Below are 14,447 nucleotides of genomic sequence, written 5' to 3'. Positions count from 1 at the left end.
TCATATACTTGTCTGGACCAAAAGTTGTGTGTGGTTTTTGTTAGTCGTTGTTTCACTGTGTGAATTCAGCATCCGACTGGAAAGTCACATTTGGAAGTGGCACTCAACTGACAGTGAAACCAGGTAGGTAGAAACCCAGAAGAAGTAAGGGGAGGAAAGCCTAATCCCCTTTTCTGTGAAAGAGACATTAAAATTCCATTGTTCTTTCCTTCTATGGCAATTGAAGGTCACGTTTGACCTTACCTCAGGGGAAAAAAGAGCATTATAAATCTAAATACCTATTTGGAGGCCTGTACTCTCCTGAACGTGTCATGGAGAGCAATAACTTTAGTGAATGTTCAGAGTTCAATGAAGGTTCTGGAGCAATGGCTATAATCATTTTGTGGGCAGCCTCTATTGATGTCAGTTGTCCTCATGAGAGGAATAGAGAAAAAGAGTATCCATCCCAATGGGTGAACAGTGTAGGGTCCTGAGCCCTTTTGCTCAGGGGCAGGTACTTTGTGCCATGGCCATGCGAACACAAGCTGACTGTCTCTGTAATGTGGATGAGCTGGTGTTCCTGTTGAGCTGAAAACCACTGTGTGAATGACAGAAAGCTCACCTTTGGCAAAGGGACACGACTTCATGTTTTCCCTAGTAAGTGCCACCTCTTTATTGTAGTCTCCTTCCATGGTGGGTAAAGCTACCCACTGCCCAGCAAGATTCCCAGCATCAGTCTTCCTGGGCTTATGGTTCTTCAGCCATGGGGTTACTTGCCACCTTCTCTCCTCCAGGACAGTCTTTGGCTCAGGGCAGAAGCAAAAGACCTCCAAATGGAGTTTGTATCCATAGGTCCAACAGTGCTCTTGATCCCAGGGGGTCTTCACTTGGGGATGTAGGTGACTGTCGGTGACAATCAGCGATGTGTACTCAGGATGTGGGTGCCCAGCTTTGCCAAGGGCTTGGGAAGGTTTTTTGTAAAGAGAGGAAATGCTGTGTGAACACGGGAACTGGTGCTTATGCACCCATCTTCGGCTCTGGAACAAGACTCTCTGTTAGACCATGTAAGTCCAACACTGCTCCTGTGCTTTCTGCTTTCTTTGAGGCCTTTCTTGGGGTGGTTGAGAGCAGCGACATGGCTGGGTGTTTGATCATGTATGTTTGGCTATATCTAGTGATGGACTTTGCTGAGGGAACATGCTAGCTTGGTCTGAAATAATCCTCCTTGCTCTCAGTTTCGCTGGGGTGAACAAAGGAACAGAGGCTGCCAGTACAGGGGGTACAGGGGAGATGTGCTGCTTCTCAAGTGCCTTGCGGGGCTTTTTGTAACGGAAGGAAACGCTGTGTGATTATGGCAGTGGCTCCGACACGCTGACTTTTGGCTCAGGGACCAGGCTGTCCGTCCAACCTGGTGAGTGTGCAGCTTCTCGTGTCTGATATTTCAAAAGCCCTTGAGTGTCCTCTAGAGCAGCCTGTAGGTGCACCTGGTAGATCCATGCCACCTTTAACAGGGGCAGGAGAGCAGAGGTGCTCTTTCAAGGTACTGTCATGCTTTAAATTGTTTCCGTGTGGTGGAGTTCAGCTATTTAGGGGAACGTGCTTTGGACATGGTGCTCCAGGATGCTGACAGTCCAGCATAGGCATAGCTGGGTAAAGGCTTAGGGAGATGTGCTGCTTCTAAAAGTGGCTTGCGGGGTTTTGGTTATGGAAGGAAATGCTGTGTGAATATTGGCAACACCTACGAGCTGACTTTTGGCTCCGGGACCAGGCTGACCGTCCAACCCAGTGAGTGTGCATCTTTCCTGTGTTTGCTTTGTCCATAGTCCTTGGCTGTTCACCGTAGTGCCCTCTTAGGCATAGTTACTCTGGGTCACGTTGTAGGTGGGAAGGAGAACATGGGCAGTGTTTCATTTAATGCAGAGAATGTAATCAGGGGAGTCTCAGGGATACTGGACATGCACAAAACCTCCCACTTGGATGTGCAACTTGAAACGCAGTTTCAGGAATGAATTTCCCCATGCTCTGTGTAGCAGCACTTTTGGGCTGCACGGTCCCCCTGATACTGGAAAGCGTTCTCATGGGAGGGAGGTGTCACTGATAGCCTTAAAAATAAGAAAAGGCAAAGGGAAACCCTGCACTGAAAAGCCCAAGTGAGCTGGGAATAGTTTTCCCCTTGTCCAGGAAATGACACTGGACTCAAGGTTATTGTGTCAGGGAGCCTTGCTGTGGCATGAAAGCAGGTTCTTTCTGTTTGAGGCCATGTGCAGGGCTGATGCAGACATTTTTGTAATGAAATGTGTCACAGTGTGAATAATGCAGCCCATGTCACTTTTGGAAAGGGAACGGAGCTTTTGGTGATACCAGGTAAGCAGCAACTTGTCCTGGAAACTGGAATTGCTGAATTTTCATCTTGCTTTTAGTAGTTATATGGAGACCAATCGTGGAAGGGAATTGTGCAGTTCTCCAGGTGTCCCTTGGACTTGCTTTTCCTGCCTGTCCTTTGCCTTGTGCTCCTGTGCTGTCTGTTATGGAATCAAAGATTCTTTAGAAGCCTGTTCCCAATTCCCTCTTCTGCCTGGGCACTCATGGATGTATGGTTTTTGAGAACTGATACCCCAGAGAAGGATGGAGGCAGGTCCTGTCCATACTAAAGTTGTTCCAGCAGTCCTTCTGTTCTAGTGTCCGTGTATCCCTGCACTGTTCGTGCTGCGGTGGATGTGAGTGTGAGCAATGGTGCTTACCACAAAGGCACCTTTGGGAGTGGGACAAGGCTCTTTGTGTTGCCCAGAAAGTGCTTGCTGAGCAAGCCAAGACTGCCTGACACTTTTCAGGCTTGGTGAGCTCTATGGAACATGCACCACCTGACTGGTTTTTGATCAACCTGGGGTAGATTTCCCACTTTAACAACAATCCAGGGGAAAAGCTGAAGGAACTGTGGGGACAGGGGAAGGAGGTTGAGGAGCGCCCCTTAGTTCTGTCCCCAGCCTTGGCCTCATCCCACATGGGCATTGTGGCAACCCCTGCTCCTGCCCTGGGATCCTTCAGTCTCTTGTCACCCTTCTGCTGCCTCTCCTACAAGGCCAAGCTGGGCAGAGCCCTGGGGACAGATGCTGCTCTTTCAAGCAGCTTGCTGGGCTTTTTGTTATGGAAGGAAATGCTGTGTGATTATGGCAGCAGCTACACCCAGCTGACGTTTGGCTCAGGGACCAGACTGTCTGTCCAGCCCTGTAAGTGTGCAGCCTTTCGGTGTGTCTTTTGCCAAAAGCCCCTTAGGGTGCCTTGCAGATAAACTTGTTCTATCGAGCTCACCTTTCCTAGGGAAGGAGAACAGAGGTGCTATTTCCAGGCAGACAATGAAGAGCAGTCTCTCAGATGGTGTATTCATGAAATCTCCCCTTGTGTAACTGAAGGCAGAAACAGCAGTCCTCCAAAATGGAATTTGTAAGCACAGGTTTAACAGTGCTCTTGACCCAAGAGCCAGATTAAGGAGGGAGTCCCAGCTGAAGATGGAGCTCACCCTGGACTGGGATTGTGTTCTTATTCCCATCCCTTTTTTGTCATTCCTGTAAGAACAAGCCTCTGGGGCAGGGATCATAAATTGTTCCTTGATACTTTGGGAGTAAGGTGATCCCATCTCTAATACCTGAGCTGGCTGCGATCAAATCTGGTTCCTCCCATGTCCTTGAACATGAAAAAAGCTAATTGAGAAAGAGGGGAAAGAGGGGCTAGAGGAGCAGTGTGGAAATCTGTATGGGTATTTATAGGTTCTTGCAGAGCCAGATAGATGCTTGAATGTATCCAAGGCCTCCAGCACCCACTGAGGTGGCTGAAGGAAGAGACCCATTTTGTAAAGACAGCTCACACGGTGTTAGTACTGGTGAATGGACAGCACTCACATGGGGAAGTGGAACCAAACTTCTTGTTGTGCCAGGTGAGCTGTCTCCTCTCTGTGTTCGGATGGACTCAACACACACAATCCTGTGGTCTAGCTTCACAAATAACAGTGTAGTGGCTTTGGGGAGCAATTTGGGATGGATTTAGTATTCCCCTCAAAGAAGTGGTTGACTTCCTACCTAAGCAATGTGGACCAGGAAAGGCTCCATGCCAGGGGAAAGAAGCAAGGGAAAACTTGTGAAAAGAAATGCCTTCCTCCTTTGGAAGCTGTGAATATATACTGACATCCAAGAGCATTGCCCAAGAATCTGAGTGAGTGGGAATCACTGCCACCCTTCTGCTGCCACTGCTAGCCCAGGCATAGCTGGGTTAAGGCTTGGGGACATGTGCTGCTTCTAAAAGTGGCTTGCGGGGTTTTGGTTATGGAAGGAAATGCTGTGTGAATATTGGCAACACCTACGAGCTGACTTTTGGCTCCGGGACCAGGCTGACCGTCCAACCCAGTGAGTGTGCATCTTTCCTGTGTTTCCTTCGTCCATAGTCCTTGACTGTGCACCATAGTGCCCTCGTAGGCATAGTTACTCTGTCTGGGTCACGTTACAGGTGGGAGGGAGAACATGGGCACTGCTTACTTTAATCTGAGTGAGTGGGAATCACTGCCACCCTTCTGCTGCCCCTGCTAGCCTAGGCATAGCTGGGCAAAGGCTTGGGGACATGTGCTGCTTCAAAAGTGGCTTGGGGTTTTTGTTATGGGAGGAAATGTTGTGTGATTATAATAGCGGCAAGTACGAGCTGACGTTTGGCTCAGGGACCAGACTGTCTGTCCAGCCCTGTAAGTGTGCAGCTTTTCTGTGTGCCTTTTGCCAAAAGCCCCTTAGGGTGCCTTGCAGATAAACTTGTTCTATCGAGCTCACCTTTCCTAGGGAAGGAGAACAGAGGTGCTATTTCCAGGCAGACAATGAAGAGCAGTCTCTCAGATGGTGTATTCATGAAATCCCCCCTCGTGTAACTGAAGGCAGAAACAGCAGTCCTCCAAAATGGAATTTGTAAGCACAGGTTTAACAGTGCTCTTGACCCAAGAGCCAGATTAAGGAGGGAGTCCCAGCTGAAGATGGAGCTCACCCTGGACTGGGATTGTGTTCTTATTCCCATCCCTTTTTTGTCATTCCTGTAAGAACAAGCCTCTGGGGCAGGGATCATAAATTGTTCCTTGATACTTTGGGAGTAAGGTGATCCCATCTCTAATACCTGAGCTGGCTGCAATCAAATCTGGTTCCTCCTATGTCCTTGAACATGAAAAAAGCTAATTGAGAAAGAGGGGAAAGAGGGGCTAGAGGAGCAGTGTGGAAATCTGTATGGGTATTTATAGGTTCTTGCAGAGCCAGATAAATGCTTGAATGTATCCAAGGCCTCCAGCACCCACTGAGGTGGCTGGAGGAAGAGACCCATTTTGTAAAGACAGCTCACACGGTGTTAGTACTGGAGGATGGACAGCACTCACATGGGGAAGTGGAACCAAACTTCTTGTTGTGCCAGGTGAGCTGTCTCCTCTCTGTGTTCGGATGGACTCAACACACACAATCCTGTGGTCTAGCTTCACAAATAAGAGTGTAGTGGCTTTGGGGAGCAATTTGGGATGGATTTAGTATTCCCCTCAAAGAAGTGGTTGACTTTCTATCTAAGCAATGTGCACGAGGAAAGGCTCCATCCCAGGGGAAAGAAGCAAGGGAAAACGTGTCAAAAGAAATTCTTTCCTCCTTTGAAAACTGTGACTATATACTCCAAGAGCCTTGCCCAAGAATCTGAGTGAGTGGGAAGCACTGCCACTCTTCTGCTGCCACTGCCTATGCATGACTCGGTGTAGGCTTAGGGCGATGTGCTGCTTCTCAAGTGGCTTGAGAGGCTTTTTGTTATGGAAGGAAATGCTGTGTGATTATGGGTCCACCTACAAGCTGACTTTTGGCTCCGGGACCAGGCTGACCGTCCAACCCAGTGAGTGTGCATCTTTCCTGTGTTTGCTTTGTCCATAGTCCTTGGCTGTTCACTGTACTGCCCTCTTAGGCATAGTTACTCTGGGTCACGTTGTAGGTGGGAAGGAGAACATGGGCAGTGTTTCATTTAATGCAGAGAATGTAATCAGGGGAGTCTCAGGGATACTGGACATGCACAAAACCTCCCACTTGGATGTGCAACTTGAAACGCAGTTTCGGGAATGAATTTCCCCATGCTCTGTGTAGCAGCACTTTTGGGCTGCACGGTCCCCCTGATACTGGAAAGCGTTCTCATGGGAGGGAGGTGTCACTGATAGGCCTTAAAAATAAGAAAAGGCAAAGGGAAACTCTGTATGGAACAAGAAGAAGGCTTTGGGTCAAGGGATCATAAAGCCTTCCCTGATTCTTAAGGAGCAGGGTGTTCCCATCTCTGATACCTGAGGTGGATGTAATGAAATCTGGTTGCTCCCATGCCTTTGAACATGGAAAAAGCTAATTGAGAAAGAGAGGCTAGAGGATGTGTGGACATCTGTATGGGTATTTATAGGTTCTTGCAGAGCCAGATAGATGCTTGAATGTATCCAAGGCCTCCAGTACCCACTGAGGTGGCTGAAGGAAGAGACCCATTTTGTAAAGACAGCTCACACGGTGTCAATATTGGAGGATGGAAAACACTCACGTGGGGAAGTGGAACCAAACTTGTTGTTGTGCCAGGTGAGCTGTCTCCTCTATGTTCGGATGGACTCAACAGAGACAATTCTGTGGTCTAGCTTCACAAATAACTGTACTGGCTTTGGGGAGCTATTTGGGATGGTTTTAGTATTCCTTTTAAAGAAGTGGTAGACTTCCTCTCTAATCAGTGTGGACCAGGAAAAGCTCCATCCTGGGGAAAGTAAGTGAAAACTTGGGTAAACAAGTAAGTGAAATAGAAGAAGAGAGATGAGAAAGAAACTGTAGTAGCTTTTAATAAGTGGTGGTGGTTTGGATTTGTCAAGGATGGAGGTAGAAAGAGAATTGCCTTGTGGCTCTTCTTTGTGGCATGGAATGCCACATTTAATGAGGCTGTAGTGTGGGGAGGAAGAAAAATAAGCCATGGCCATGGAAGGAAGGTGTAATGCATTAGAAGTATGTTCATGCAAAATGGTGGGATTTCCTTGAGGAATGTTACTTGGGCAGATTGGGGTGGATAGAAGTGTTATGCAGGTTTTTGCTATGGCAAACAACACAGTGTCTGTGAATAGCTACCAACTTACCTTTGGACACGGGACCAGGCTCGTGGTGATACCAAGTAAGATTGCTGAGGTTTGGGACACTGAGTTGTTGAGGGGGAATCTTCAGTCCCCCCAGGGCCAAGGTGAATGTTTGCTGGGAGAGCAGCGAGCTGCAGTTCAGAAGCTGTTCCCAAAACTTAGCACCGGCAAGCTCTTGGTTACTGCAGTCTCTGCTGGATATTGCAGAGCCGCAGAGATGCTCTGCAGAGCAATGAATGGAGTTCCACCAGCTGTGGAGCTTTCCTGGGAGACAAGATGTAAAACTGACAACTTGTGTTGGTGCACCATTCCGTGCCACTCTTCCAGGTGTGTGAACTTTGACGGGAAGAAATAAACTATGGAGTTTTCTGTGAGTATCTCTCACTGAGTGTACCCCACTTGTAGTGGGGTAACTTGAGAAGTTCACATACCTGGAGAAATCAGCAGGTCAGTTCCTACTCTTAACAGTTTATGAAACTATTGGAAGGAAACCCATGACACAGAGCTGACTTAGACAATGTCACAGGCACGAAGCTACTCCTAGTGGCACAGTACCTCTAACCATGCAGGGCCCATAAAAGACCTCTGGCAGACCTTTTGGAACTTCCACTGGGGACAGCCATCACTAAAGTGCTCATTAAGTCACTGGTGTTGCACCTCTGGGGTCAAGATTAGCCTGTATGAGTGTGTGAGGAGGTGTATTTCCTCTGAGTTGGGCAGCAGCTTCAGGTTAACTCTAGTTGTGGAATTTCATGTCTCAGGCTGAAGAACGGGAAGAGGATCTAATCTCTGTCACACCAGTTCCAGTCTGACCAGAGATACAGAAAGTTTGCTTTGGAGGGAATGGAGAGTGATGTAAATCTGCATAATACAAGCTGTGTGCTAAAGCAGCTCAGGATTTCTACTGCAGCTTGTTTGGAAAAAAAGCATAGGTTTCAGTGTGATGTTGGAACAATCTTCTACTGCTTTCTCCCTGAAATCAGTCTTCAGAGTGGGCTTTCTCTGTAGAGTGGGTAGGAATAGCATTCTAAGAGCTCTTGTTCTTCCATCTGGAAGATATCCTCCAGTAAAGATGAAATTAGGCTTGGTGGACAGCTCAGAGTATCATGATTTCCTTCTCAATCTTTCCTACAAGAAGAGGTCACAAATAGCGATACAGCACCTCCAATGCATCCGCCAACTCATTCAGATGGAATAACAGGAAGCACAGGTCACAGCGCTGTGGTTATCATAGATGGCATTTACCAAGACTAGCTGAAAACTTTCATAAGGTGCAAATATGCAAAGGACCTTATCGGAAAAAGACTCTAGTACCAGAACAAAGGCAGCGGCCACTCTGAGTAAGAATGAGTACTTTGCAAAATAGGTGCTGCTGAAGCTGCCTGCAAAAGCATTGCACAGATTGAAAGGGAGAAAACCACAGTAATTTGGAGAGAGCTGGATCTGTAGCTCTTCAGAAAGCATGATACTCATTATGAGAGAGAAGCAGAACAGCTCCATCAATTCCTCCTTCTTATTTCTTTCTATATATGTACTCCGTGACAATGACGTACCCTGGTTCATCTCTGTTTTATACAGGGATCTACCATAAAGCTTTCTATCTGCTCGTGTCTTCCTTTCCCTAACAAGCATCACTGAAATCTATTTCCAAACCAATAACTGGGAGGATGGGAGTTGGGAATGGTGTTGAAGGAGTCAGAATATACATTAGCCTGTATTCTGCACAGGTGGGAAAGAGGAAGCCTCATTAACTTCCTCAAAGCCAGGGTAAAACTGGGATAGATAGAGAGCAGTTCAGTAGAAGGGCCAGAGAAGGAATACTTAAGCTTTGTGGATTAGGCTTTTTTCTGACATCATGCTAATAAAGAAGCAGGCTATTTCTTTAAGGTGCTGACAACTGATGAAAAGCATTTATCTCAGTGACAGGGTAGGGGCTACACTTGCATAAGGATTTGAGACAGTTTCTAAAAGCCAAGATTGAGTTCAAATTTCTTCCATGGGAATAAATTGAAACTTCTTCATCTAGGAGCTAAGTACTCCTTGGTATTTCTACAGTATTTAGCAGTGTGGTGTGTGAACAGGCACAAAGCAAATACTAATCTAAACTCTCAGCCCTACAAGATAAGAGTTGTGAACTGAAACTCCCATTCAAACCTGTGACTCTGAAGTCCAATGGAAAATGCAGCCAGAGGGCAGCTGAGACCCCCAAACCTGCATCTTTGCTACAGTAAGCCTTCAATGATATTTGGTATCTGTTCATCATTAGAGTAATACAATGCCCATCACATTTAACTATTACTCATAAGCAAAGATTTAGGAAAGCACCTTCTCAAAGAATCAGACTTCAAGAGCTAGACAAGATGAAATGTATGCTGAGGGTACCAGTTTACAAAGCTAAACGTGCCAAAGAGAGTTTAACCACAGGTCGTGTTTTGATATGTGTGGAAAATCCTAGTCTAACTGACTTGCTAGCAGAATTTGAAGCAAGAAAACAGAAATAAACCCCAGGTGTCTTAGTCTTCTATCTGCAGCCTTCAGTTCCCCACACCCTTCTTCTGCGAGGGAAAATGTAGTAAAAAATCTTGTCCTGCACTATCAAGTGGAGGAACATGATGAAACATTCATTGGTTTCATCTTTCTTTCCCTAAAAGCAGCAGGAACTATGACTGTGTATTCTCATCTAATGTCTCTTCTTCTTTTTCAGACATTACTCCATCTCCTTCAGTCTACAGGCTGACCTCTAAAGATGATGAGAATGTGGAAATGTGCCTTATCACAGATTATTCCCCTGAAAAGCTTACTCTTAACTGGGCTGATAAGGTGACAAATACTGTTGTGGAGGTGACAACACCTGAGAACAAACAGGAAGCCAGCTACCTGTCAACCTACTGGGGCAAGAAAGATGAAATGCTGTGTGGTGCAAATCACAAGGGATTTGGAGCACTGGAGGGGGAAGATCCTGAAAGTGGTAATGGCATTGTTGCATGTCTGTACAGGGTTAGTGGAACTCTGGTCTCTGTGCTAGTGGTATGATCAGGACTCACATCTCCCAACCCTGCAAGCAAAGATGCATTATGTTCCCAGACTCTAGAGGAATGTTGACTTGTTGCCTCTGTTCCCCCTTGCTGGAAACAAGATTAAGGGCTGGTAGACTGGTACCGTCACAGCAAAGAGCTCTTAAAATCACACTGTGGAGCATATAAAGCTTGAAATTCCTCTGTCTAATGGAACACTAAAGTTTAATTGGATCATGTTTTATGCTTGCCCTGAAACCAGCAGAAATGTGTTTCTGGGAGGGTTTACTAGCCAGAAACTCTAATCCAGCCAGCGCAGATTTCTCTTTATGAACTTCCAAGGAAGTACATTTCTGTTATTAATTACATTTATTGCTACTTTTTGCAGGTTCCAGTGCTTTATGTGTTACAGGAATGTCTCTACAATTCAGGACAGGTATGCACACAGCATTTGAGGGGTAAAGCTTGTCCTGATTAAAGGAAATGGCTTCCCAAGTTTTGGTTAATGTTTCCTGTTTGCAGAACTCCTGTTGGAGCAAAAAGCTCAGACTGGAAACTTCTGAAAGGGCCCCAGAGGCTTTAAATGTCAAAGCTGGAAGTCATTGGGTTAATGTAGTCTTCCAGGTCTGAGCTGGTAATTTGGTGTAGCATGTGCCTACATGCCCTTGCTAAGACCAGCCAAACACTGCTCCCCATCCTGTAATGACTGAAAGTACCAATATGAGTCAGCCTTACTGGATGCCTGCCTGCATTTCAGACTTCAAAAGAGTTAGTTTTATTTTGGGGTACACAAACACCTGATGAACTAAAAGATAAGCACGTGGTTTCTGCAGTGTGTGCTCAGAAGCAGGGTTGCACTAAAGATACGGTGCCTCTGAGAAAGCTTTCCTTCAGCTTATGGCTGTGGGAGTATACTAGCCAGTGCTGGGGCCCAGGCAATTGCTGCTCCTGCTAGTTCAAAGGAGCTGACCTGCATCTGCTCTTGCCATGTTTGCAGAATAGCTATGCTTTTGCAAACCTTGCTCAAAAGAACCCAGTTAGCCAAATGTTTCCAAAACACCACTTCAGAGAAACACCCACCAGTAAACTTGGCTGATTTGATCAGTCTTTTTACAGGGTGTGATAAACATAAAATGACTATTTGATGACAGCTCCCTGCTTCCCCAATATAGAGCAATGTATTTGCAAATGAAAATGGCTTTGTAACTTGAGCTTAATAGAAATTCCAAGTAGCCTTTGTGTTCTTTGAATCAAATTAAACTTGTTATCCCCATGCCTATCTTAAAAAACTTCATGGAGAAGAAAGAGGGATGCCTCCAGCATCCTGAGTTTATAAAACACTTCATTTAAAGCCAGCTAGATGGTCGGCAGACTTGCATATTGCATGAGTAAATGGTTATTGAATGAAAACCTGGCCCTTGAAACACCAATTGAAAGAAATTAAAGTGTGAGACAGTCCCACTCACTGTCTCAGGAGCTACCCTATTAGATGGCTCAGTCATACAAAGCAGAACAGCTTCATTAAGAGTGCTTGTAAGTCTTTCTGGAAGCGAGGATGTCTCAGTGCTCTTGTGACTTTCATCCTCTGCTCCTTTTACAGATGAGAACCTGAACACGATGTCTTTATCACAGCTGGGTCTGAAAATAACTTTAATGAAAGGAATAATTTTTAATGTCCTGATGACGATACTGGTGTGGAAAAAAAAGTGAGTATGCATGGGGGGGTGGCAAGGCCTCTGACAGAAAACATCTGCATCAGTTCATTAGCTGTGAGTGTCCCTTCTCTGTAATAAGTGTTTATGCAGTCTATGCATACACCTTTCTGTATACCAACAGTAAAATCCCTCCACTCCTTTGGCCATATCATTGCTTTTGCCCACCCCTGAAGTCTATTTACTTTTCCTTATCCACATGCAAATTTAACTTTTTCCTTCTTTCTAGATATCCCTCCCTTCTATTTCTGCATCCCTCTCTTGTCTGCATTCATCCATTCAATTCATCCCCTGACCAGTCTCCAGCTGGGAATGTTTGATGCTTACTGACTTTAAGACCTTACACCTGATATACTAGCTTTGGTCTAGTGTCTCTCCTCTTTCTATTGCCTAGACACTTCAGGTCTGCAATCTTGTCGCTGTATCCCAAATAATGATATAACACACCTTTATTTTGTTACAGGAATGAAAGTAACTAGATGGTGCAGGCCTGAAGTATCAAAAAAGTCTGCTGAGGAACCTTTACCAGAGCACCATCTGCAAGAGGGCACACAGGCATTCCTATTGAAAGAGATATCACTTGCTATCTGTGTATCAGCCAGTCATTATAATCTAAATTGCTTTATTTGCATTGTTCCAAAGCTACTCAAACCTAAGCTTAAAATTTCCAGCATTCTCCTCCCCCAGATGCCTGATTCATTTAGCACGACAATGCCTCTTTTTGCATAAAGCACAGTTTGGCATAACTATAAATTACCAAATATCACTCTTACCTACTGGTGTTAAAATGACATCCGATTTCTGTTGTTTGGACGTGGTGTTTGTTGAAATCTGCAAGTTAAATATTACCTGAATGTGAATTTTTCATATTTTGGTAGCTTTCAGGTATGCACCTCTTAGGGTGCACACCCAAAGACACCGTTTCAGTTGCAACAGTTTGAAAAGCAAAGGGAGAGTTACTCGGGTCACCCAAAAGTCCTGAATTCAATGAACTTCTCACTTCATTATCACAGAACAAAAGAATGAGGTTTAGTACTTTTTGGGGTCTATCTGGCCTTAACATTTTCTGAATTTAAATCAGCTGAAGATTTGGCTTTGCATTTAGTAAAAATACAAACTACTTTTGTTCTTTTTCTTTAGTTCTAATCTTTGACATGGTCTGGTGGGAGGTGTCCCATGCCCATGGAACTAGATGATCTTGAGGTTCTTTCCAACCCAAACATTCTAGGATTCTATGATTTTATGATCTTGGATTTCCCAATGTATTTTCATAATCATTGCATAAAACCACACTGAAATATTTTCCTGCCCATGTCTGTGCTCCTTGGAAACACTGCATGCATGTAAAAATCACATGCTGCTATTGGTTGAATTGTATTGGCAACCACATTGATGTCTTTGGCATTTCTTTGGGCCTTTGGCTGCTATTAAACAGTTCTTATCAAAAATAAGAAACTTGTTTGTGTTTTGTATCTGTAGTTTAAGGCACTTGTTTCACCCTTCCAATGAGCTTTAGGAATGAGCCTGGCCTTTAGGGTGAAGGAGGGAAGGGGCAGCAGACTCTTCCCTTCAGCCTGACTTGGCCACCAGGCACTTTTTGCAGGACTTGGGGAATCTACTGCAGGGATCTACAGAGTCTCTTCCCAGAACATCCTTGCTGTGTCTGGGTAAGAACAGCTTGGAGGGTGGGGAATGGTGGAAAGCAGCTCTCCTCCAAGGGTAGAGTTTGCACTATGTGAAGACAAAGGTAAAATATGGCTTGCCCACAGTAAGGGGAGTAGTCCAGGCTCTTGAAGGCAGATACCTACTGCTATGGAGAACACAGAAACCTAAAGTGTCCTACCTCTGAATGCTCCCCACTCCCAAGCATCACTGGAGAATAAGGTCCCTGCTTTGCATTAATGACACCAACTGTCCAGACTGTGTCTCCAGGCTCAGACTGCTACTGGCAAGCTGCATTTGGAGGGAGAAATGAGAAGGGTGCTCTGAAAGAAACACAGCCTTTCCTGCAAAGACTGAACCTTGCTCACACCTCACACCAGGGTCCAAACTGAGTGGCAGGGAAAGCCTTGCTGGATGATGGGGGTGATTCTCCCTCCCCGGGTATTTCTCACCCTGCTGGATTCACAGCAATTGCAAGGAACTCTGATTTTGAAAAGGCTCATGCTTCAAATGCTTTTAGACAAAAGCCCTGGTGCTTCACGTGGGAGAGGGCCCTGTGTGGAAACCAGGCCAGCATTCCTGCCACAGCACAATAGTCTTCCTGGTCTCCTGCCACAGTGCTGTCACCTGACCATTTAGCAGGTCACAGGGTGACAGAGTTACTGACCTCTTCAAACTTTCTGGGTACAGATGCTCAGGGATTCATTCTCTTGCCTCTCCCTTGAAACAACAGCCACTCATTTCTCTCCAGCTCTTTAAATATGAGATTTCAGGCAGCTCTTGAAGCTTACATTTGCTCATGATGAGATCTGTCACGTCACTTGATGAAGCTGCCTAAACCAGATTTGAATTACAAAGCAAATCATTACATTTCACAGATTTCCAATGGAGTAATCACATTCCAGAAGCCTTCAGGGAAGGAGGGTTTCCATCCTCACTACTTTT

General features: G+C 45.5%; 1 gene segment (V, D, J or C); it reads left to right on the top strand.

Annotated features, from left to right (window-relative positions):
- Positions 1–3,075: 3,075 nt before the first annotated feature.
- On the top strand, positions 3,076–13,295 carry LOC130601796 (M1-specific T cell receptor alpha chain-like). The segment is given in 5 exon segments: positions 3,076–3,206; positions 9,819–10,082; positions 10,517–10,564; positions 11,729–11,834; positions 12,304–13,295. Coding segments are annotated over 5 exon segments (507 nt in total).
- Positions 13,296–14,447: the final 1,152 nt, after the last annotated feature.

This window comes from Pezoporus wallicus, unplaced genomic scaffold, assembly GCF_028554395.1.
Source record: "Pezoporus wallicus isolate ANWC-B61680 ecotype Strahan unplaced genomic scaffold, APGP_CSIRO_Pwel_v1 contig_13150, whole genome shotgun sequence".
NCBI lineage: Eukaryota > Metazoa > Chordata > Aves > Psittaciformes > Psittacidae > Pezoporus > Pezoporus wallicus.
This window is presented reverse-complemented; position numbering and strand designations above follow the sequence as displayed.